The 27,081-nt window shown below is 36.6% G+C and overlaps 2 protein-coding genes across 2 annotated transcripts; one reads left to right on the top strand and one right to left on the bottom strand.

The window, feature by feature from the left end:
* Nucleotides 1-317: 317 nt before the first annotated feature.
* LOC127086120 (protein VTE6, chloroplastic) lies at nucleotides 318-3,266 on the bottom strand. Its single transcript, XM_051026836.1, has 6 exons — nucleotides 2,794-3,266; nucleotides 2,061-2,314; nucleotides 1,480-1,603; nucleotides 1,160-1,264; nucleotides 794-1,013; nucleotides 318-377 (listed from the first exon to the last, which is right to left on the bottom strand). The coding sequence occupies exons 1-5, from the start codon at nucleotides 3,181-3,183 to the stop codon at nucleotides 921-923; spliced, it is 966 nt and encodes a 321-aa protein (XP_050882793.1). The 5' UTR covers nucleotides 3,184-3,266; the 3' UTR covers nucleotides 318-377; nucleotides 794-920.
* A 17,821-nt stretch (nucleotides 3,267-21,087) lies between these two features.
* Nucleotides 21,088-21,888, top strand: LOC127081860 (uncharacterized). The gene is made up of 2 exons (XM_051022086.1): nucleotides 21,088-21,426; nucleotides 21,535-21,888. The coding sequence occupies exons 1-2, from the start codon at nucleotides 21,088-21,090 to the stop codon at nucleotides 21,886-21,888; spliced, it is 693 nt and encodes a 230-aa protein (XP_050878043.1).
* The last annotated feature ends 5,193 nt before the right edge of the window (nucleotides 21,889-27,081 follow it).

A 27,081-nucleotide genomic window follows, 5' to 3' on the forward strand; every position in this document is an offset into this window, starting at 1 on the left:
AGCAATTATGTCTTAGGGATTTGTCTAGATTCTGATTTTTGGACTCGCCCTGTTATGTACGAAAATAACAAAACAAAAAGGCCTGTCCGAATATTAAAATTCGAATTCACCCTATTTTCAAAACACATATGAGGTTTCTCTGCAAATTGAAATCCCGATTCACCTTTAGAGAGACCAACTTACAGAACTTGTATTTAACAAACAGACATAATTAGTTTTATGGGTAGAATTTTTTAAGGGTTTTGAGAAAAAATGAAAGTTTGATCATGAAGAAGAAAAATGCATGGTGCTGTTTTATTAAATTTGATTCTTGATAATTCCGGATATGCATATCCAAAATTGTCACTAATATGCAAATGTTACATTTTTCAAATTCCTAATTCACAAATTCAAAACTGCATTTCAAGATTTGTCAATGAGTTGATAATTAAAAAAAATCTTCATGTGTTGGATTTAGAGCTCATCTTGGGTCTAAATTTTAAGAAAAATATACACATTTAAGACATACTTTAGTGTGATCAGGGAACGTCTAGAAATGCATTTGCGAAACCTATAAGATATTTTCAGATTTTCTTAAAATTTGTTTTTTTTTCACTTAGAGTGAGATAAACAATTCTCTAAAATTATTGCATTTTATTTGGCCTTAATTCTCTTTTCCTCGGGGAAACGATCTTCCTAATTGAAATTCATAATGTAGTGAAAAATGTAAAATCTATCCAAAGATAGGATTATGTGCTTTCCAAATAAAATCTTAATTTAAATTTATGTATGAGAATCTCTCATTCTCATATTATAAGCAATTTTATAGTATTCAATTTTAATTTGAAAGAACATCCAATAGCAGTACAAATATCTGAAAGTTTGTTTTCTATATTGCAAATAAATAAATGAATAATTGAGCTCCAAGAAAATCTTGAAATTTAGGGGGTCCAATTTTGAAGTGCTTGCTGCATTAAGACTGCTGTGATACTTCCTATTGATATGTTGATCACATTGACTAAATCATTATTCAGCTGCAGAAAAGAATAAATCAATCATAAATCGTTACCAAATAAATGCAGATTAAGTTGGTGAATCAAATAATGATGTCCTTCATTTCTGATATGTTGGTGGCATAAATTCACAAACAATAAAATAAAAATAAAATTTAGGAACTTACCCATTCAAATCCTTTCTTATCTTGAAGTAAAGCACCAATTAGGCTTTCACCAAGATTAGCAAACTGGGAAGCTAATAAACATATAACTACTTCATGTACACCAATCTGTTTAACAATAAACAATAAAGAAACAAATCAATCACGCATCCTTTTTTGAATTCTGTAAGGAACTGACCATAAGAATCAAAAACTATACAAGTAAGGATGATATTTCTACACAGCATTTACGGTAGAAAGGACAATGCATGCTGCTGATTACCGCATTCATCCCCCTGTCGCCATCCCATAAACATATGCAGATTCAAAAATTAGGGAAGTACCTCGCCCAGGAGAAAACTGAGAAAGGCAAGAAGTAGAGCTGCTAAAATTCCAGCCAAGGTTCCTTCAACACTAACTGCCCCTTCCGTGCCTCTTGGAACTATCTTGAATGTCGTAACTAGGTACCTGGACATTATGCATGAGGAACTTTACCGAGGATATCATACTTTATGATAAATTATGAACTAAAATAATAAATTCAGACCAACAATAAATTTTCCTATCAATTAAATGTAAAAAAAAAACAAATATGTTCAACAAGATCCTACAACACATGGAATTGCCACAAGCGGATGGGTATCCCTTAGTTTCCATTAGATTATTGCATGTACCTTATCTGAGGGGGGAGTGGGGGAGGTTCCGAAAAATTTAACTCGTAAAATAACTGTGACAAATCTTCATAAGCAGATGTTGACGACAACAGAACATGGCCAAAGTCCCAACTCCCAAGTAGGCAGCACAGTCGGTGAGCTAGGGGGCATTGAGGAAGTTCTATGTAGGAGGTTCAGGGTTCTATCTTAGGAAGAAGAAAAATAAAACGGCTAAGGTCTATATCAAAAAGAGTTCACTAATAGGTACTCACGTTGTTTTTCCATATGCCTTGCCTATCTCACTTGAAACTGTGTCGCTCAACTTGGTACAGAAACTAGCAACAAACCCAAGTCTCCAAAGCTGAGAAAATGCTGCACCTCCAACTCCAGAAATAGCCATGAGAGAACAAATGCAACCCGCAGCACTGGATCCAACAACACTCTCGGGACCCCTTCTTCCTCTCTTTTTCTCAGCAACTCCTTCTTCCATTTTCTGTGTAATTTTGACTTTTGTTGCTGCTGTACCCTAAACAAATCCTAAACAAATCAACACCAATGTACAGAAAGCCTCAACCTCAAAAGCAAAAAGAAGGAAAATTGCAAAACCCATACTCATAACTGCATAGATCCCTATGAAGTTTAACACTCCAAATTCCAGAAAAACAACCCACAATACTCTCAACACCCATTTGCAGAATTTCACAGAATTCCATAATTAATCACTTTTCAGATAAAGCAAATCCCAAACAAACCCCCAAAAACAAAAACAATCAAAATCCCTTGCACACATCTTCAGAATTTTACATAACTCCATCAATTACCAATTTTTGCACATAAAAGATACCACTTTCATCTCAAACAACACAAATTCCAAAACCCTAGAAACAAAATCAACGAAAATCCCCAAACCCATTTCCCAAATTTCATTAACCTCCAAACAAAAAACAAACTTTATCACTTACAAAACAAACAAACCATAACAGCAACAAAAAAAATCAAGCTTACAATGATAAAAAAGGCGGCAACAAGTAGAAACCCAGGAGACCCAAAAGCACGCCAAGTAAGCGTACCAAGCAAAAAAGCAGCAACAATCCCAGAAAACGACAAACCAGTAACCAAAATTGGAGAACCCAACAGAAAAATCAAGAGGTTAGCCAGCAAAGAGGATTCCCAGGTGGCAGGTGACGATTGAACAATTGCCACAGCTCCTCCAAAAGCATCTTGAAAACTAGAAACACGCAAAGAATGCATGTTTTTGGGGATTCGGTTGTGAAGAACAAGAGGGTTTGGAAATCGAGTTATTAAATTGGGTTTTGGAGAGAGAGAAATGGGTTTGCGTGGGAAGTGAAAAGGAAGAGAAAGATACGTGATCGAGTGAAGAGTTAATTGCGCCATAATGTGTCTGTCGATGTCAACGTGAAGGGAAAAAAAGGAATGAGAATGAAAGAAAACTAATTTTTGAATACTAGTGTTTGATTTTGTTTTATACTAGCTTTTTTTTTTCATTCACCTTTTAACTAAAATAGTTTGATAATTTAGTTAGTTTCTTTGAAAAGGATGAAGTTTTAATTTGTTCCCTTATCATGTTTATACAATGAATAATCATATTCCTACCCCTATAACTTTAATAAAATAATATTTAAATTTTATTTTAAATAAAAAATTATTTATAAAAATATTTTTTAAAATTAATTTTATAACAAAAATATCAATTTTATTATTATATTAACAATAAAAATATATGTTATTAACTACATATTTGTCTGATAGTTTATTAACCAACTTTACTACTTCATTAACCAATAAAATATATAATATTGACCAAGTTCTGATATTAATTTATAATATTGACTTATTTTATTTTACTAATTATAGTTTTTAAAATTTTAAAATTCATTAATTAAATTATAAATTAATTTCAAAATTTAGTTAATATTATGTATTTTATTTGTTAATGAAGTTGTGAAGTTGTTTAATATGCTATCAGAAAAATATTAGTTAATAACATATATTGGTTTTTTTTACAAAAATAACCCATTTTTTTAAGGAAATTCCCAAAATATCCCTGGTTTCAAAAAAATTCCCAAAATACCTCACTTTTAGGAGGAGTCTCCAATTGAATTGGCGACTCCTCTTAAAACTTGAATGGAGGCGTCAATTGGATTGGCTATGGCAGGTGCCCTAGCCAATCCAATTGGCGTCCATGTGTAGGTTTTAAGAGGAGTCGCCAATTCAATTGGAGACTTCTCCTAAAATGCATTTTTTGTCTTATAAATAGATGCTTGTGTGACTAATTGTTCCACATCTCATATAATCATTTGGCTATCATGTTTGGTGTTCGTCGCCGATACGGAAAGGTGATTTATGCGAGAGACAAACCTCAAATGTTGATGCTATTTTGGAACATCACCACGTTCGATCAACTGAAGAGGGAGTTGGTTCGTTGGTTAGATGGGAAAATACCAGAAGGGGAAAAAATCAGAAGTATTGAGAGACTTGACAGTATCTTTGGTTGGGTGCGAATGAAGACTGATAAGGATGCTAGGGAAATGATGTTCGGTCGAGACGACATCAATTTGATTGTTGTAATCAGTTAGAAATATTAATGTTTTCAAATGTTTTGTACTAATGTTTGTTGTGAACCTCGTTGTAACAAGAACTTAATGATATATAATGATTGAATGTTACAGAAATACAATGTTACAAAAAGCTTAAGACCTAGATGATGCTCCTCGATTGGGACAGTTGTTCTTGTTGTGTCCTGGTTGACGACAGATACTAAATAATCTTATCATTTTATCTGTGGAATCCATCTTTGTTCTTATACGTGTGCTGTTTGGCCTTCCTTTCTTCTTTCTACGCATCTCGTCATTGTGCCAAACAATATCACCTTCATATGGAGGCCAGTAATCCTCCATTGGTAGTACTGAGAAGCTTTGAGTATATACATTCATGATGGTGTTGGCCTTATACACATCAGATAAATGGTTGTAAGCGTCTTGACGAGTATAAGCGCATGCTGCTATGACATGTGAGCAAGGTATGCGGAAGGCCTGGAATTTTCCATAATCGCACCAACTTCTGTTTAGTCTAACAGCATAGGCTAAATTTGGTCTCCCCTCGTTGTGGCCCATTGTTTCCTGGACGCTGAAATTTTGTCTATGACGGTCAAAGACTGTTACAGCATGTGTGCTAGCTTTGATGCTCTCCTCTTTCATGACCTTCATGCAACACTCACTGAATACTTGCCCGGACATTAACACTGCACTCCATCTTTCACCTCTGGTTGTGAACATAGAAGCCAACCTATAATAGGTTGATCTTACCAATGCGATTATCGGCAGATTTCAATTTCCTTTGAAAACCCCGTTCATGCATTCCACAATGTTTGTTGTCATGTGGCCCCATCGACAACCTCTGTCAAATTCCCTTGTCCACTGCTCTACTGGTATGTTATTTATCCATCTCCCTGCGTCTTCATTAGACAGACTAATTTCATCATGATAATATTGAAATGACGGTTGAGTTAAAGCATACCCAACATTCACCACCTTCTTGCGAAGATTCTTATCTTTTATAGCACGCATGAAGTTTTGTGCAATGTGTCTGATACAGTAGACATGTGTAGAAGAAGGATCATGTCATCCGTTGTCATGGTTGTTGTAGGCACTCTCAATGGCAGCATGTCTATCAAAAATCAAACAGAGATTGGCTTGTGGAGCCACATGCGTTCTGAGATGTCGAAGAAAGAAACCCCATCCACCAGCCATTTCACCTTCAACAAGAGCAAAGGCAATGGGAAAGACATTGTTGTTGCCGTCTTGTGCAACCGCCATGAGCAAAGTACCCTTGTATTTTCCGTATAACCAAGTGCCATCAATTTGAATAATAGGTTTGCAGAATGCGGAACCTTTGAAGCACGGGTCAAGTGCCCAAAAGAGACGGTGAAATATTCTATTACCTGTAGCACAGGTTCCGTCTGGCATCATCGCTGGCACTGTCTCCATAATTGCCACAGTTCCTGGGTGTTAATACCTTAGGATTGGCATTAATTTTGTAAAACAAATAATGTAATCATCTCTGTTGTTTTAATATGTTGGGTTGAAGAAGTTCAACATCTGGACCAACATGTCATGTACGATGTCACGACATCATTCCTGTGACATCGTACATGTGTAGAAAACTGAATTAATTAATTCAGTATATATTCTGGAATTAGTGAGGATATTTGGTGAATATCCTAACTCCCATATGGAGGTCTTAAAGACTCAATCAGAATATATATAGGCTCCAAATAAGGAGATATATATGGAGAGATTTTAGGATTGAAGACCTTGTTTGTAGCAGAAATTTTCTGCTGATTTTGTAACAGCAAAGAAGAAGTTTGCTGCGATTTCTGAAGGCCCAAATCCAGTTGGGTGATTAGGTTATAAATAGCATATTGTAACCTAGTTTTTGTAAGCCTCTTAGAATGAAAAATTAGGGGTGTGTGTGAGGTAAACCTCCCAACTTGTGGGAAGGTTACCATGTGTTTCTCAGTGTTCAAAGCTGAGAGTATTTGTAACTCAAAGCCTGTAGGTAAGAGTTGTTTGTTCTTGAATGAAGCTGTGAAGCAAGTTCAAGTTGTTTAACATTACATTGTATTTGTAGTGATAGGAATGGAAACTGGAGGTTTCTATCTAGGAGTTCCTAGGTATAGATTGCATTGGGTAGGGATTAAGTGAAGAGTTGTAAACGGGGGAGTTTAGCTCTGAATTAATACTGCTGATAGTGGATCTTCTTCCTGGCTTGGTATGCCCCCAAAGTAGGTGATGTTGCACCGAACTGGGTTAATAATTTCCAGTGTTTGTTTACCTTCTGCATGTTATAATCCTGTCTGCCATAACTCAGGTTGTAATTCAGTCTGCTTATCAAGTTAATAACAGACCTGATACATAGCCTTCTGTTTGAATGTCAACCAGAATGTTTTGACATTCATCATTAATAACACATACTGAATAATAGGCATGTTGATCTCAGTTCAGTATTTAGTTAAGTCTGGTCTTCAAGAGGATAACAGACCTGGCCAAAGGTTCATAGTGACACTGTCAAACTGGATGTCTTGACAGTTGTTCGTGTAGGCTGATACTGAAGTAGAGACTGGTTAGTCTTTCACAGTATAGCAAAGTTAGCACAGTCTGTTTTCAGGAACATAACAGAATCAGCATGTGGTATATGTTCTGGATGTCAAACTAAATGTTGTGACATTCACACCTGACAGTTTGTGCTAAATTGTAGGATAATTAGTTTTTCTGTTTCAGCATTTTTCTCAGGCTATTCTTTAGGAATCCAACAGCTGAGCTAAAATCCAGGAAAATAACAACTAACCTACAATTAATGAACCTAACAAATAGCCTATTTGTCAGCTCCCTAATGTGTGGAAATTAGGTTAACTTGCTTGACTTTTAGTTTAGGAAACACGAGTACTAAGCCAGCAAACTGGAATACAGTAACAGGTGATGTTCAAATCAATATTGATATATCATGCTGATAACTGTGCAAACACAACAGAAGTAAGTGTGGTGTTTGATCTATGTTGTGTCTTGGTACAAGAAGGACAGAACTGGGTGTTCTTCCATTCTAAGGTAATACAGTAGCAGATGTCGTGTCAACTGTGAAAGCGTGCTTGAGTACATGGTTTTAATTTGTATAATTGTCTTGTTGTATTAGTTACAATGTTAGATCAGATGTCATGACTTGGAGTAGAACATCTGAGTTCTGACTACGCCAGAATTTCAAATGGTATCAGAGCAGGCATCCTGTTCTGTTTCTGGATGAGATCCATGGGTGATACTTTCTGGTATCTTGCTAGGAGTTATGCTAGTACTGATGTTGGAACCTGTAGAAGGTTCTGTGGTTTCCCTGAATGGTCCCTTGAAGTAGGTGGATGGACTATTCATGACAGGAACTGTGTGCACCTGCCTCGTGAGATTGGAAATTGGCCTTTGTGTGGGACAGCTGAGCTAGTATAGAATCATATTCAAACTTGGTATGTTCTTGGAGGCTGATCTGGTGAAGTGTGTGTTCATTGGTTGAGTTGTATTATGATTTCTGCTGCATAATACCTGGCAAAACTCAAACTCTGATGTAGTTTCCCCTCATGTGGATGAAAGGCTGCTGTATTCAAGATTTCATCATAATCTACTGAAGATGTCAAAGATACTTGAGTCTCATCAAGTCCACTCTTCATGGTAAGAATCACCTGATCACTGATTCTTGTACTCTCCTGGGCAGTGTATATGAAGACCTTGAAGACTTTCAAGGAGGGTTTGTCTCAAGGAGGTTAAACTAATGTTCTATGTGATGTTAGAACATGTTGTTCAATAAGTATGCAGCTACTGGTTGAAGAGCAGATGTTTTTAGGTGTCAAACAAAGGGATACTTTGGTTTGGAACCTACTCCTGACCTGGAAGAGGAGACATCTGTGTGTGCTAAGTTGACAAGGGTAGGGTCAACTGTGTGTGTGCTCAAGAAGGTCACTTCTAGACGTCTGATCTCTAGAAGTGGAGTTGGTTGAGATGTGACATTGTGCAATTTCCTGCTGGTTGTCCTATTCCTGTAGATTGATCAGGGTTGGATAGTTGGTCCCTGAAGTACTATGTTATGATTGAAGACAAGTCCCCTGGATGTTAGAAGTCAATAATGGGGTAACCTGATTGCTATTTCATTTAAGAGGATTGGGACCATGAATCTTGGTATTCAAACACCACGCTCAGAAGTGGCAGTGCTTTCAAGGATTGAGAATATGAAGATTCAGAGGTTGGTTGAGGTAGTATGCTCTGGAAATGCATATTTACTATTAACTGGTGGTGTTTTGTTGTCACTAGTACTTATGGTCAGCTGGAGTCTGATTGGTGTGATTGAAGTATGTATAGGCATAACTCATAGAGTTAGTTGCCACTGGTAGGGATGGTGTATGTCATGTTGAGACATTTGTCTGGAGTTTCCATGATTGTTAATCTGAGGGGGAGCTTTGATTAACCTCCTCACGTTTGGTCAGCCTAGGGTCTGGTTGGCTGTTGACATGTATCACATGGGTTCTGGTTGTTGTGTGACACATTTGCAAGGAAGGATTCATCTCTCTCATTCCTAAGGGTGAATCTAATCTGGAAAGATTCTCAAAACTATTGAGGTTCTTGCAAGCAGAAGATCTTGTCACAAGAAGAGTATTTTCAAAGTATTCTTATGGTGGAAGTATCTGAAAGGATAATTGGGAAAGGATTTAAGATCAATGTCTACTTGTGCCAAGTACAAGTATTTAATTGATTATCCTTGGAGCCCCAGATAATTGATGTTCTTAAAGATGTTGGAACATCACTTCTTCAAGACCCTGTGCAGAATCACAGGAAGGATAGTACATTGGCTTATGATCTATCTCTTTGGTGGCAGCAAAAGCATATGATCTCTGAAAAGGTTTCCTTGCAAGAAACATGTTCAGCCTTGGGGTGTACAAGAAGAAGAAGACATCATAGTCTTGATGGTGGTTACTTGGATCAGTTTATTTCTGATCTAGGTAAGGAAGTGCATTGGCTAATGCACACTGTGGAGTTAAGAACAAGTGGCAACATTCTTAACATCATGGAAACAACTTTACTTTAGGAAGTAGAATCCTTGGCATAGCTGAAGGGTTAGTCTCTAACTGGTCCTTCTGAAGACTCATGCATCAGAGTGTCTGATGTCTTTGGAGAAGAAGCAGGAATTCATCAAGGTGTGAGCTTGGATGACTTACTGCAAACCTGCAGGATGGAGATTGTTTACTCAAACTTGGTTCCACAATCAAGTCTATGAGAGCATTGAACTCTTGTTCTGTGTAGGGAGGAAGTTCTTTCAAGTGGCAGAAGAAGGAGCTGAATTCAACAGCTAAATGTTAAAACACAATGTTGTGACATTTGGTTTAACATCAGAATCTTAGTTGGTGAAGTGGCACATCAACTTAAGATAGAAGGGTCTACAGAGTTGTAGATTGGGTACTTCAAAAAGGTCGTTCTCATTGCAGTTCTTTGGAGTTGCTGGATGGAGAAGATGTTACATGTTCATGTCTTAGAGAATCTAAGTTCTGTTTAACATGTAGCTTGAAGCTCAAGTCTCACTTGGAAGGTCAGCATATCTTTGGGAGAAGTCTGATAAACTTGGAGAGGTCAAAAACTGGCATTTGACTTTTTCATATGAGGATTCATGAAAGGGGTAATCAACCAGTGGCATTTGGTCTATCTCAGAAGTGAGTTCGAAGAATCAAGATAATCAACATATGGCAGCTGATTATTCTTGAGGAAAGTCTGAGACAAATTACGTTTGAGCAGAAAAGTAGTAAGTTGAAGACAAAAGGAGGTGTTTTCTATTCATCTCTTGGAGCTTGTGGTAGGAGTTCTAAGCTATCTATGGAAGATTATCTCTTGTAATGGGATGAGAATGTATATGTCTCAATTTGTGTCTGGGTTCTTTGGGATCAAGCTGGTGACTCAGTGATATCTGAAGATTATCATATGGTGTTCTTTGTTATGTTGTGAGGATGTCCTAACTAATGTTAGAACATTTTTGTGAAGTGGTTTTCTGTTCTGGTTAGAAGAGAGATTGACACAGAGTGTGGATGTGTTCAGCCAAGAGGGTTGAACAGAGGGTGTGCTCTTGAAGACATGAAGATGCGTCTTATGTTTTCCATTCATCAAGTGGTCTGGGTTCTCTTTGAATCAGGAAATATGTGAAGGTCCAACTTTGGGGTGTTGGATATGTTCATGTGTGATCTCCAAGTTTCAAGAGGAGAGTTGGTTGGTCATGACAGGGGGAGTTCTGTCTTTGTGCTGCAAGTAATCATCAAGCTTGACAAGGGGGAGTAACCATCTACTGGTGTTTGTGATTTTGGCCTTAGTGGTGCCAGATGTCAAGTTTCTACTGGAGGTACGAAAGTGGTCTTAGGAAATGTTGATAGGAAGAATACTTGAAGAATGCAGGCAAAAGCCACGTTGAATGTTAAGACATCGCGTGCAACGTGTCTGACTGCATATAGGGAATAGTCTCCATGCTCTGGAACTGCTGTTTTGGAAAAGAAACAGTCAAGAGCTATAAAAGGTATTCAAAGATAGTCTGAGATTTTGTTGGTGATTCTCTGACTGTTTCTCAGCAAATATTAATAAATCTTGACCAAGCATTTATTCCTACCGTTAATTCCTAAGCACGGGCTGGACTATTTAAAGGATGTAATAGCCCTCTTCTTCTCACAAGAGAAACACTCCATTCCCTCTAAACCATGGGGTATGTTAAGGTTTGGGCAAATTGCGCCTGGATCTGGTTTTGTGAGGGGTTCATTTACAAATGTTTAGCTAAAAAGGGGGAGAGAAATATAGTCCTGAGAATATACCAGAAGCAAGTAAAATGTGGTAGCAAGCAGAAGTTGGCTTCAGGCACATAAGTCACTAACTGGGCATATCACTTGTGTCTTGTGATCTGAGTTAAGAGGACAGTTGTGTCTTGTGATCTGAGTTACATTATCTATGTACTCAGCATTACATATTCTTCTGGAAGCTCTACCGTTAAGGGGAAGGGTTCTGATGCAACTGATTCTTGTCCCTCTACTTCCTCATGTACACCAACTTTGGTGTTTGTGGTGGTGGAGATAATGACAGAGGCTTATTTGTTTTAGCTAAAATTTGCCAAAGGGGGAGATTGTTAATACCTTAGGATTGGCATTAGTTTTGTAAAACAAATAATGTAATCATCTCTGTTGTTTTAATATGTTGGGTTGAAGAAGTTCAACATCTGGACCAACATGTCATGTACGATGTCACGACATCATTCCTGTGACATCGTACATGTGTAGAAAACTGAATTAATTAATTCAGTATATATTCTGGGATTAGTGAGGATATTTGGTGAATATCCTAACTCCCATGTGGAGGTCTTAAAGACTCAATCAGAATATATATAGGCTCCAAATAAGGAGATATATATGGAGAGATTTTAGGATTGAAGACCTTGTTTGTAGCAGAAATTTTCTGCTGATTTTGTAACAGCAAAGAAGAAGTTTGTTGCGATTTCTGAAGGCCCAAATCCAGTTGGGTGATTAGGTTATAAATAGCATATTGTAACCTAGTTTTTGTAAGCCTCTTAGAATGAAAAATTAGGGGTGTGTGTGTGAGGTAAACCTCCTAACTTGTGGAAAGGTTACCATGTGTTTCTCAGTGTTCAAAGCTGAGAGTATTTGTAACTCAAAGCCTGTAGGTAAGAGTTGTTTGTTCTTGAATGAAGCTGTGAAGCAAGTTCAAGTTGTTTAACATTACATTGTATTTGTAGTGATAGGAATGGAAACTGGAGGTTTCTATCTAGGAGTTCCTAGGTATAGATTGCATTGGGTAGGGATTAAGTGAAGAGTTGTAAACGAGGGAGTTTAGCTCTGAATTAATACTGCTGATAGTGGATCTTCTTCCTGGCTTGGTATGCCCCCAGAGTAGGTGATGTTGCACCGAACTGGGTTAACAATTTCCAGTGTTTGTTTACCTTCTGCATGTTATAATCCTGTTTGCCATAACTCAGGTTGTAATTCAGTCTTCTTATCAAGTTAATAACAGGCCTAATACATAGCCTTCTGTTTGAATGTCAATCAGAATGTTTTGACATTCATCATTAACAACACATACTGAATAATAGGCATGTTGATCTCAGTTCAGTATTTAGTTAAGTCTGGTCTTCAAGAGGATAACAGACCTGGCCGAAGGTTCATAGTGACACTGTCAAACTTGATGTCTTGACAGTTGTTCGTGTAGGCTGATACTGAAGTAGAGACTGGTTAGTCTTTCACAGTATAGCAAAGTTAACACAGTCTGTTTTCAGGAACGTAACAGAATCAACATGTGGTATATGTTCTGGATGTCAAACTGAATGTTGTGACATTCACACCTGACAGTTTGTGCTAAATTGTAGGATAATTAGTTTTTCTGTTTCAGCATTTTTCTCAGGCTATTCTTTAGGAATCCAACAGCTGAGCTAAAATCCAGGAAAATAACAACTAACCTACAATTAATGAACCTAACAAATAGCCTATTTGTCAGCTCCCTAATGTGTGGAAATTAGGTTAACTTGCTTGACTTTTAGTTTAGGAAACACGAGTACTAGGCCAGCAAACTGGAATACAGTAACAGGTGATTTTCAAATCAATATTGATATATCATGCTGATAACTGTGCAAACATAACAGAAGTAAGTGTGGTGTTTGATCTATGATGTGTCTTTGTACAAGAAGGACATAACTGGGTGTTCTTCCATTCTAAGGTAATACAGTAGCAGATGTCGTGTCAACTGTGAAAGCGTGCTTGAGTACAGGGTTTTAATTTGTATAACTGTCTTGCTGTATTAGTTACAATGTTGGATCAGATGTCATGACTTGGAGTAGAACATCTGAATTCTGACTACGCCAGAATTTCACTGGGACATATGTTTTTAGTGCCCATAAAAACCGTGGCAATTCCTTGAATGAATCCTCCCAGTTGCCGAAAACCTGTTCAACAGCCTTTGTCCTCGCAATCCAGGCTTTCTTGTAAGATGGAGTATAATTATATGTTGTTCTGATATGGGATATAATTATACTCACCTTCACTTATGGGTCTTTATTAACCAACGACAGAATGTCTTGACATATCAAAGTTGCGCTTAGTTTACGGTGATCTTGTTCAACGTTAGTTGCAATGCAACTGTGCGGTGGGTCTATTGAAGCGATCTCCCAAGATTCGTTTTTCTTCTTGTAAGACGCAGCCAAACGAAACTTACAAAGCATGTTACGACATTTGATAACATACCTTCTAGAATCAGTGCGTTTCACTGTAAAGTCAGCAGAGTTATTCATGTGGAATTTTTTGATTGCCAGAACACATTCTTATTTGGTACGAAACATGTCTCCCACCTTTAATTCGCCTTCTGATCTCGGATACGGATTATAGAAAACACTGTTGGATGTTTCATCCTCGTGAAGATCCATATTTGTCATATGTTGAGGCGGATTGTAGACATGACTAGGAGGTATTGGTGGTGGTTGATCATCATCTTCATCGTCGTTGTTCAGCATGTGATTAACCTGTATCTCGGTCTCCTCTTCTTCTTCATCAACGACATCCACTCCTGCCTCTGCTTTTGGGTTGACGTTATCTGACCATTGTCGATCATCTTCACCAGATTCATCCTGACCGGTTAGTTGAGATTGTTTCATGGAGCTCTTAGACACTGATTTGTTAGATGATAATGCTAGAGGTCAAGGTATACTACTCTCATGCCTTAAGTCGTACTATAATAGTTTATACTTAGATGAGCATTCTACCGATGATGCTCGAATAATAAAAACTAGGTGTTACATTATGCTGTTAATTGGATCGTTTTTATTTCCCGAAGGTAGTGGTTCTAGCATGCATATTATGTACTTACCTCTACTTAGACATGTAGATAGAATAGGAAGTTACCGTCTCTAGCACCGGTCAATAACAACCCTTTCACTTTTCCATATGCACAAAAGTAACTTGTTTAAATTGCTATATCTTTACTTACTTCCTTAAAGTTTATTACCTCAAACTAATTTTTTTTGAATTTTTGGTGTAGATGGTCGGCACGTGGTATGAGTTACAACAGATGTCCGAGACACTGTATTACTCAGTATCGCAACCTGTTGGATCACCTTCGACCGACAGACGTAAGCAAAATAACTTAATTATTTCGTTATATTTTGTTAACTTTTTCTACATTGATTATAATCCTATCTTCTTTCACATTTCAGTTCATTTGGCGTCCATACCTTAATTTGGATCATGACCATGAGATCAACGCTGAAGATGCAGCCGTATGGACTGCATGGACACCGATAATACGGTTCACAACTGTGGAGATGCACAACACCGATCGTATGAAGCTGCAGTTCGGTATGGTCCAGAATATCCCAGATCCCCCAACTAGCCTAGGAGAATGGCATCTGCGTAAAGTTAACGACCAATGGAACTTCAATCCATGGCAAAGCTTCGCAAGATCGGAGTGTCGCAAATGGAAGCACCGTCATGACCATGTCTTAACTGGCGCAGTCATGCCAACTGAGGTAAAACCAAATCGTACTTATATGGCTTGGTACAGATTGGTTGGTTTTCAGTTCATCGCCGAAGATATGTACCTATACGACCCACGTCATGAAACTTACACACAAGAAGGATCAACATCTAACCCCTAACAACATTCTCAGCCCGGTTACTCACAACCCCCTATCCGTCAAACTTTCTGTTCCCCAAACACACAAACATACAACCAAAACATGTCATTCACCCAACCCCAATACCAAGAGCATACCTCATACCACCACCAACAAATTGACCATCAACCTGAGACCCAACATCGCTTCGCACTCACCCCATCACCCTACCAAAGTCGCCTTAGCCAAAACACCAACCGCCCCTCCTCCTACCGTAGCCAAGAAGCCCAAACATCACAAAACCAAAACATCCAACAACCCTATCTCTACCAAACACCCCAACAACCTTTCCAACCTTTCCTCGACGCATCATTCACACCCATGTCTCCCTTCAACCGTCCCGGTCGCCCATCCATGAGTCAACCACATCCCAACTTCTCTGGCATGGGTCATGAGCTCAGCTACGGCGGTACACCATCAATGCATATTGAAGACTATGCTGACTTGTCTGAATACCTCAACGGACCTTCTCCTGTAGTTGGTAGTGACGCTCCTGGCCCCTCAGATGATCAAACACCGATGCAGAATCGTCAACGTGGGTTAGGGCCAAGGGTTAGGGTAGCTAGAGGATGTGGGACCGGAGGTCGGTTAGGTGATCCCAGTCATCACCATTAGGTTTCTTTGTGTAAACTCCAAACTTTATTAATATCAAGTCGTCTTATATCAAATTTATCTTTCACTTATACCATAAAACACAAAAAAATACATTTTAGGAGGAGTCTCCAATTGAATTGACGACTCCTCTTAAAACCTACACAGGGGCACTAATTGGATTGGCTAGGGCACCTGCCCTAGCCAATCCAATTGGCGCCTCCATTCAAGTTTTAAGAGGTATCTCCAATTCAATTGGCGACTCCTCCTAAAAGTGGGGGTATTTTGGGATTTTTTTTGAAACTAGGGGTATTTTTGAAATTTCCTTGAAAAAGTGGGTTATTTTGGTAAAAAAACCACATATATTTTTATAGTTAATGCAATAACAAAATTGATTATTAAAAAATATTATTTTTTTTTTACAATTTTTTTTTAAATTATAAAAAAAAGTTTAAACTAAATTTTTAATATTATTTTATTTTGAAAAATATTATTCATTATATAAATAATATGAATAGTGTTTGATATAAATATTAGTATAAGATATTAGTGTAAGAATAACATTACTCTGGTTTTATTTTTTAAAGAATTGTAACATAATTTTGGGTTTAAATGTGAGTGATTTCATCACTTAAGAATGGATTAGATGAAATATCAATGTCATTTTTTTTATAAAGATGTGATGTTTTCTTTTCTTGTGGCATAGTATATTGGACTTCTTTATTGGACTTCTCGTTGGATTTTGTTATAAGATGTATGTGACTTAGCTTGCGGGGGATTTTTGGATCCAAATGTCAAATTGGTTTTTTCACATTTTTTGTGATACTATCCCTTTTCATATACCCTTAATTTTCTTTTCTTTTTCTATTAAAAGAATTATGGGTTGATCTAAATACCCCCGTTGTCATTGTTTTTAGTAGAGAATATATATATATATATATATATATATATATATATATATATATATATATATATATATATATATATATATATATATATATATATATATATATATATACACACACCAATGATGCCTCAATGAAATGATCATATTCGTTATTAATAATTTCACACTTTTTTTAGAAATGATCATTAAATATTTTATATGATAGACGAAAGCGGTTTCGGATCAACACTCGTCTATTTCAAACCGTTATAGGAAGAATTGGATATGCGTATTAAACTGTAACGAAATGAAATTAACGTACCACAATGATGAGAAAACAAATAATAAGTTTTTCAAAAATTTCGTTTGAACAATTTTACACTTCGATAATCAATTTCCAATGAAATTAAGAAACAAAAATTGGATATGACAATTTGTCAAACACTTGGGGTGCAATAAACACCAAGTTGATTTTTTCTTTGTGTTATTGATGTGAAAATCCAATTGCAAGTTTATAGATTGCAATTATCTTAACAAAAGTTTTAATATTTCAACACTAAAGGAATTTATCAAAGTTGGCATGAGTTATGTGTCTATGCCATAACCAAGAGTCTTCATTCATGGTCATTAGATGCTTAGTTCCTATCAAGGATACGTCATCTAAGTTAAGCATATAGGTGTTATTAACCCTGAAGCCTTTAAACATACAATCTTTATTTTCATTATGTTCAAACAAGCAGTAAGTATTTGTAAAAGTAACGTTAAAGCCTTTGTCACATAGTTGATTAACGCTAAGGAGATTATGTTTAAAACCTTAAACTAACATAACATCGAAGATAGTAGTAGACGAGGGATTACCAATACTACATTTTCCAAGTATTGCTCCCTTGTTGTTGTCTCTATAGGTAATGAAACACTTCTTCTTTGGTACAAAGTTAATGAATAGAGATATGTCACTCATCATATGTCTTGAGCATCCACTATCGAGAAACCACATTTTCTCCGTAAAACCAAGACATATAACCTATATAATCAAACAAGAGTAATAGGTACCTAATTTTTATTGGGTTCTTGAGAGTGAGTGAAATCAAGGTTGCATTTGGACAACCACTAAAAAACACCTTTAGGAACAAAGAGTCTCCTAAACTTGCATTTTTCAATAGTATGATCTTTCTTGCAACAATAGTGACAAGATAAGTTATCATGAGATGTACTTTTTCTATTTTAGTATTTTAAAACATATTTATAGTTTTTATATGAAGGGTTCAAAGACCGTTTAAACTTTGATGGATCAATAGCAAATGTAATCTTTGGTTGTAATGTCTTGTCCAATTTAGCTTGAAGAGTATTTACCTCTTTTTGCCAAATGTGACAAGTTTCACAACCAAACCATGAAGGTTATTCATCCTCATTCTTGTCTTTTTGAATATCTATCATAGATTGCTTAAGAGCTTCCATATTCTTTTCGGTTTCTAAAACTTTAGCTTCTAAGTGTGAAAATATTCTTTTGTTTGAAGTTAACTTTTTAAAAGCGTCTACTGCTTCTCTTTGTAGATTTTCAAATGCTTTTTGTAATTGAGAATAAGATAACTAATTAATAGATTCAAGCTTAGAATGGCTTGCATTCTTCTTCTTCTTTTTGTTGGCCATGAAGTAAAGCTTGGTCAATTCGACACTTGAACTTGAGCTTTCATCACTTGAAGAATCAACTTCACTCTCCCAAACAATATAGGATTTTCTAGACTTGTTAGATTTCTTGTGATGGACTTTCTCTTTATCTTTCTTGATCAAAGGACAATCCGGCCTATAATAATCGAGTTTTCCACAATCGTAGCATGAACTTCTAAGTTTACCCTTCTTATTCTCATCTTCCTTTGAGGAGTTAGATAGCCTTCTAAATTTGATTAGGTTCTTGTCGGAGTGCTTGACTCTATTTTTCCTTATATACCTATGGTATATTTTGGCGAACAACCTCATCTCTTCATCATCAAAATTCTCATCATTTCTTGTTTCACAATCACTTTGCTCATTTGTTGAGGACTTTGAACTTGAAGCCTTTATAGCAATATATTTCTTTTCTATCTCCTTATATTTATCTTTCTCCTTCTTTATCTTTTTCTCGTGCTCTTCTTCATGTTTTTCCAAGCAATTGAGTTCTTTCTCATGTTCTTCTAGCTTGCCAAATAAAGTTGTGAGATCAAGTGTTTTAAGATCACTCGCTTCTTTGATTGCGGTGACCTTAGATTGTCATTCCCTATTAAGATACCTCAAAACTTTATTAGTAGTAATATCATTGGAAATGGGCTTACCTAGAGCATTCAAACGATTTATAAGATGTGTGAACCTCTTTTGCATGTCGGCAATGGTTTCACCATGCTTCATGCGAAATAGTTCAAAATCTTGATTTAAGGTATTGATCCTAGCTTGTTTGACTTTATTAGTTCCCTCATGGGAAACTTCTAATGTGTCCCACATAGCTTTGGCAATTTCACAATGGGAAACATAATAATATTCATCAACACCAAGTGAGAACATGAGATTATTTTGTACCTTCCAATCACATAACCACAATTTATTATCATTATCATTCCATTGATCTTCCGGTTTTTGTACAACGACACCTTCACCATTGATCATTGTAATTTGATTAGGACCATCGATGATGACGTCTCATACACCCTTATCAACCGAGTTAATATGGATATGAATACAAGCTTTCCAATAGGCATAATTCTCACCGGTAAATATGAGCGCTCTATTGTACGACCCTTTAGATTCGGTAGTCATTTTCTAATGAGCAAATATTGAAGCAAGGAATTAACCAGAGCTCGTGATACCACTTGTTAGACGATAGTCTTCGATCTAGAGTGGGTGAATAGATCCCAAGTAAAAATTTAACAAAAAATATTTTGAAAATTTTAATGGCTAGCGGAAGTGACCCGGATCGAATCGTCTAAACCGAACCGCTATAAAAAATATCGGATATGCATATATACAATCAAAGTATGATACTGAGAACAAAATTGATCAAAATACTTTCAACCACAATCAATTTAGTATTATACTAAAATTAAGGTATATTCCCAATGGCAAAAATACACAAAAGTGCAACTAAGACAAATTATCGAAGACCTTGTGTGTAATCGATTTTGTTTAGAATTTTGTATGATTTTGTTTATTTTCAAATCCAACCACAATCTAATAGATTGTGATCAACTCAATAGAACCTATAAGAAATGTGTTGCATGTGTCGACCTATGTAAGTCATATGTCGACACATTTGATGCATGTGTCGACCTATATAGGTCATGTGTCAACACATAAAACAGAAGCTATGGGCTTTAAAAATGACTTACATGTATCAAATCATAACTCATATGTGTCGACTCAAAGAAAAAAATTCTTCTATATGTCGGCCTATAACACGTATGTTTCGACACATAAACTGTTTTTTCCATAAAAACATATTTTTAATGCACGAAACCTTTTCTAACTCATTTTAAAATGTTTTTATGCTTCCTAATACTAAGATGCAGATTAAGACTCAAAGGATAGTGTTCAATATACATAAACGCTAAAGTATCATAGTTTTGACATCATACAAAATACATCTAACTGGAAGTTACACTCACAGATAATTATCATAATCAAGAGACATGGATACACAAATGTATCAAAACTAAATGCTTTCCCACTTCTACCCTTAATAAAGCTAATAGTAAATCGAAAGGCATATATATATATATATATATATATATATATATATATATATATATATAATATATATATATATATATATATATATATATATATATATATATATATATATATATATATATATATATATATATATATATATATATATATATATATATATTCTTGAAGACTGCTCTTGAAAAATTGGAAATGGTAAGACTGTTAATGTGTGAGAGCATCCATGGCTCCCCTATCAAGGAGGTATAAAGTCCCAACTTAAAAGCCTTTGAACTTCAAGGTTCTTTGGTTAGGGATCTAATTGATCAAACAAGTGATGAGTAGAATACTACACTCATTAATGAGACTTTCATACTCTATAACAACAATAGGATTACCCAAATTACAATTGGAAATTTGAATGAGGAGGATACTATAATGTGGATGAGTACTAAGGAAGGAAACTATACGGTTAAAACTGGTTAGCATTGATAGAATAGAATATTTTATTATAATTAGTCATAATTAGTTTCCTATAATTATGTTGTATCATAATTAGATAGTTGATCAAATGTTACACATTGATGTATATATATTATATTCAGATCAATGAGAAGGACACGATTTCCATTATCTTACATGGTATCAATCCTAATTGATCTCTCTCTCTAAAATAAAAAAATAAAAAAAATAAAAAAAAGCAAACGCAGAAACACGTTTCTTCCTCATTACAGCCCGCCGCCACATGCTTCTTCTCCCTCCTTGAAGTCTGTCGCTGCAACAGGACTACCGTACTCTGTACCTCCGCCACCGAACACGAGAACCACCATATTCTCTTTCCTTCCACCTCTGTTCGCGTCTTCTCCGTCTCACCTACAACCATGTTTGAATCATACCATTTAGAACACAGTGACGCCGATACCCACAAATCCGTTGATACCCACAAATCCGCCGATACTGGTGATTCTGGTCAGCCAAAGAACACCACGTTTCGAGGTTCTAAATCGGAGTTTCATCCCGCTCTTTCCATCTCCAATATTAGGAACCACATTCCTATTATTCTTGAGATGGGAAAAGATCAATATGGTACATGGGCCGAGCTTTTCCGCATCCATTCTCGCTCACATCGAGTCTTACATCACATCGTTCCATATATCAGAAAAGAGCCACCAACAATTACCGATGCCAACCATGAACAATGGTCCACTCTTGATGCCACCGTTCTTCAGTGGATTTATTCCACTATTTCTACCGATTTACTGACCACTACTCAAGAACCCAACTCCACTACAATGGAAGCATGAAATCGCTTGGAAGATATTTTTCAGGACAACCAAAATGCTCGAGCTGTCACTCTTGAGCAAGAGTTTTCTAACACTCGTATGGAGGATTTTCCCAATGTCTCAGCTTACTATCAGCATCTTAAGATGCTTTCTCATCAGTTGGGAAATGTCGGCTTCCCTGTCAACAATCATCCTTTGGTCCTTCCGCTGATCTCTGGTCTCCTAGAAGCTTACCGCAGTGTTGCTACTTTGATTCGCCAGAGCAACCCTCTTCCGACATTCTATCAGGCTCGTTCCATGCTTACTTTTGAAGAAGCCGGTATGTCTAAAATGGCAAACACAGGCTCTCATGCTGCTATGCACACCACTCAATCGAAACCTACTAAAGACACCTCTTAGCGTGGCAACCGCCACCCCAACAACCATTCTCGCTCCCGTGGCAACCAGGGTCGCGGAGGGGGACGTGGTAACCGCAATGCACCTCAGTCTTGAGCTCCCAATGCTCTCTCACCTTGGTCTGCTCCTCCTTGGCAACAACAATATCAGTTTCCAACCTAACAACCATGGGGTTGGACTCCACCACCATGGACTATGCCACCGTGTTCGTATCCCACCTCTTAGTGGACACGCCCTTCTGGTCCTCCTAAGCAACCAGGCGTTCTAGGACAACGTCCTCAGGTGTATGCAACCTCTACCTCATCTCAGATACCGACATACATTGAGACCACAATGCACACCATGTCACTTCACACTCCTGAGAAGTAGTGGTACATGGACACGGGCGTAACATCTCACACAGCCACATTACAAGGTAATCTCTCGTCTTATTTTCTAGTAAGTAATTCAAATCAGAAATTTATTGTAGGCAATGATGGCCATGGAATTCCAATTCACGACACCGAACACACACAAATAACCACATCTCACCAACCACTTCACCTTAACCATGTCCTGCATGCCCCGAAAATTATTAAAAATTTAATTTATGTGAGACGACTCACCACTGACAACGATGTTTCTGTTTTCTTTGATGCTTTTGGTTTTACTGTCTCTGATTTTTAGACGGGGATCACCCTTCTCAGATGTGACAGTCGTGGAGATCTTTATCTAGTTACCACTCTTCCCAGTTTTGCCGGTCTCACATCCAGTCTTTGGCATAGTCGACTTGGTCATCCTGGCGTGTCTGTTTTGAATTCCCTTTGCAAAAATAAGTTCATATGTTGTGAACCTTTTAAGTCTTATTTCGTTTGTGACTATTGTGTTTTAGGCAAACATGTTAAATTGCCATTTTTTTATTCTCAAACTACGATTTTGATGCCTTTTGACATTTTACATAGTGATTTATGGACGTCTCTAATTTTAAGTTCTGTTGGTCATAAATATTATATCTTATTCTTAGATGATTTTACAAACTTATTGTGGACTTTTCCTATTAGCAGAAAATCTCATGTGTTTGAAACGTTCAAGTCACTTACTCAACTCATTCAACTCAATATTTGCAAAAAATCAAAACATTTCAATGTGATAATGGCGGTGAATATAATAATGAGATTTTTCAAAAATATTGCATTGGTCATGGTCTAGTTTTTTGTTTCTCTTGTCCCCACACATCCTCATAAAATGGGAAAGTGGAACGCAAAATAAGAACTATTAATAATATGATACGCACTATGCTAGCTCATTCTTCTGTTCCCCCTCGTTTTGGCATCATGATCTCCACATGGCAACTTACGTGTTAAATATTATTCCCTGTAAAACACTTCATAATCAGTCACCAACACGACTCATGTATCATCGTGATCCCACCTACACACATCTCAGAGTCTTTGGTTGTCTATGTTATCCATTATTCCCGTCATCTACCATTCATAAGTTACAACCCCGCTCTATTCCGTGTGTCTTCTTGGGTTATCCGCCGAACCATAGAGGTTATAAGTGTTTTGATTTGTCTAATAGAAAATTAATAATTTTGAGGCATGTTATCTTTGATGAAACTCAATTTTCCTTCACCAAGATACACTCTCATTCACCTCACTCTTATCAATTCCTAGATGATGACCTTCACCCCCACCTTATACATTAGTGGCAAAATCAAATTTCACCACCTGTTGCACATAACCAACCAACACCCACAATCCCAATTGACCAACAACTACCCTCAATAAACCAACAATCATCATATCCTACCTCTTCGATCAACACACCCATTACAATAAACTATCCATTACCACCATCAATTCAACCGCATCCACCTCCACCTACCCAAACCATCACCATCTGAAGCATGAAAGGCATTGTCAAACCCCCACACGATATTTAACCTATCAATCTCTCACTCTGACCACACCATCTCTCCCATACCTAAAAACCCCAAACTAGCCTTATCAGACCCGAATTAGAAACCTGCAATGCAATCTGAATTTGATGCTCTTATTCGAAATAAGACATAGGATTTAGTTCCTCATCCTTGTGATGCTAATCTTATTCGATGTATGTGGATTTTTAGGCATAATAAAAATTCTGATGGCTCCTTTGAGCATTATAAGGCTTGTCTTGTAGGTGATGGCAAGTCACAGGTTGCAGGTGTGGATTGTGATGAAACTTTTAGCCCCATGGTGAAACCCACTACCATTCGAACAGTGCTTACCATTGCTCTCTCCAAATCCTGGCCCATTCATCAACTGGATGTCCATAATGCCTTTTTACATGGTGATCTTTATGAGACTGTTTACATGCATCATCCATTGGGTATGTATGTTGGTTGAAGAAGTCATTGTATGGTCTCAAGCAAGCGCCTAACGCATGGTACCAAAATTTTGTTGACTATGTCACAACCATTGGCTTTCACCATAGCACATCTGACCACTCCCTCTTCATATTTCAACAAGGTTTAGACATGGACTACCTTCTGCTGTATGTAGACAACATCATCCTCATCGCCTTCACTCAGGTCCTCCGCCAATCAATTATATCACCCTTAGCATCTAAGTTTGCAATGAAGGATTTAGGCCCTCTGAGTTACTTTCTGGGTATTGTAGTATCTTGTCATCCTGATGGCGTATTTCTCAGTCAAAGCACTTATGCATCAAAGATCATTGAGCATGCTGGCATGGCGTCCTGTATAACCATTAGCCACTCCTATTGACACCAAGCAGAACCTTAGCACCTCCTCCGACACTTCTTATGAGGATCCCTCCTTGTATCGGAGTCTTGTAGGGGCCATACAGTATCTCACCTTCACTCGACCTAATATATCATATGTTGTTCAACAAGTTTGTCTTCACATGCATGCCTCTCGCACGGAACACATGCTTGCTCTTAAGCGCATTTTGCGTTATGTTCAGGACACCTTACATTTTGGACTACACTTATCCCCATCTCCCATTGCAAAGCTTATCTCCTACATTGATGCTGATTGGGGTGGATGTCCTAACACCAGATGTTCTACATCTGGTTATTGTGTTTTTCTAGGTTACAATCTTATTTCTTGGTCTTCCAAAAGGCAGCCAACTCTCTCCCATTCCAGTGCTGAAGCCGAATATAGGGGAGTTGCCAATGTTGTCTCCAAATCGTGTTGGATTCGCAATCTTCTTCTGGAACTCCATTTTCCTATTCCTCAGGCCACTTTGGTGTATTATGATAAGGTTAGTGTCATCTATCTATCCGGTAATCCTATGCAGCATCAGTGTGCTAAGCATATTGAGATGGACATTCATTTTGTTCGGGAAAAGGTAGATCATGGTCAGGATCGCATCCTTCATGTTCCCTTAAGACATCAGATCGCAGACATCTTCACAAAGGACTTCCTCGCATTCTCTTTGATGATTTTCAGACCAGTCTAAGCGTCTGTGAACCTCCCGCTTCGACTGCGGGGGTGTGATAGAATAAAATATTTTGTTATAATTAGTCATAATTAGTTTCCTATAATTATGTTGTATCATAATTAGATAGTTGACCAAATGTTACACATTGATGTATATATATTCTATTCAGATCAATGAGAAGGACACCATTTTCATTATCTTACAAGCATTTCTTCCGAAACATTAAGATTATCAATAATCCTGGTACTTCTTACTATCATAAGGATAATAAAACTTGGAAGAAATTCTAGAATATAAGAACTCAACCTAGAATAAAACCACTATATTGGCGTATTCTAAATAAAGAAATCCTTATTAGGATTAAGCTTAACAAAAGAGGGGTAAATTTCCCTTTGTGTTTGTCCTAAATGTCTCAAGTTTGGAGAGACCCTAGACCACACATTTAGAAGTTGTGACTTGACTAAAAATACTTGATTTATATCTAATATTAACATAAACTTCACCCATACCCAAGCTGAAGATGTTAAGGACTAGTATGGAATACTATTTAGACAAAAGAAAATGAAACTATAATGTCATGGTCATTCTTTGTAGTATTTGGTGGATTAAAAATAAAGAGGTGTTTGAAGGCATTAATGGTTCTATAGAATACACTATCAGGAAAGTAGAGAATGATATCAACCAAGAGAGTATCATCATTAACTCCTATAAGAAGAATGAGAGCATAGAGACATTATCAGGAAAAAAAAGTGGTTAATTGTGAGTGGAGTATGGGAGCTATATCCAAGGTTAATGAAGAAATTATTGGTGAAGTTACCTTGAAGCAAAGAGATTCCTCCAATCCAACTGCTGTGAAGCTCAAGCCATATTCAATGCCATAAAAATCGCGAGGAAGATAGAAGTAAAAATGGTGGAAATCAACTTTGATTGCAAAGAGATGGTTATTAGAGTTTCCGAGGATAGAAGGAACGACGCTAAGGAGAATGATAGAAGCCACATTGAAAAAATTGATGATAGCATTCACAAAAACGTAGATGTCTCTCGATGTCTAGCTGATTATCCATAATAGAGTCTAATATAGGACCGTTCATTTTGAATTTTTTTTAAAATGATTTTTTATTCTTTAACATATTTTATTGTAAACAAACAATAAATTTTTTATAAAAAAAAAAAATTCATAATTTTTTTTTGAATGAAAATTTGATTTAAATAGTTATTCATAAAATATTATTTTAGACATTTCATCATTTTATTTAAAAAAATATAGATATCACAATTTTAAAAAATTACTTAATTTTGAAACTATTTCACGTAATTTTTCATAAAAACTATTTTTGAGATACAACTTTTTTAAAAAACTGTTATTTTGACTATGTTTTGATCTTCAATAATGTATATTTATGTTATAGTAGGTTAAAATTAGTCTTTTAATTTATAAAAAAAAAATTGAAAAAACTTACAATATTTTGAAAAACATTTTTGCAAAATCCATTTTTAAAAACACAAAAAAATAATTTAAAACTAAAAGAAACAGACCTATAAAAGCCCATAATCTAGTAAAAAAAAATCAATACAAGGCAATAAAAAAGGGTATTGCTTATCCCACCCTAAGTGGTGGAAAAATACCCTAAGAAAATCCAAATATGCCCTTTCGATTTCGGAAATGCATTTTCGGATGCACCATTTTTCTCACAAAATCACATCCTAAGTGAGTCTCACCCCACATTTTTGCCAAAAATTAGTCTGAATATGCATCTTCGAATTCACC

Source organism: Lathyrus oleraceus, chromosome 5, assembly GCF_024323335.1.
Source record: "Lathyrus oleraceus cultivar Zhongwan6 chromosome 5, CAAS_Psat_ZW6_1.0, whole genome shotgun sequence".
NCBI classification, from domain to species: domain Eukaryota; kingdom Viridiplantae; phylum Streptophyta; class Magnoliopsida; order Fabales; family Fabaceae; genus Lathyrus; species Lathyrus oleraceus.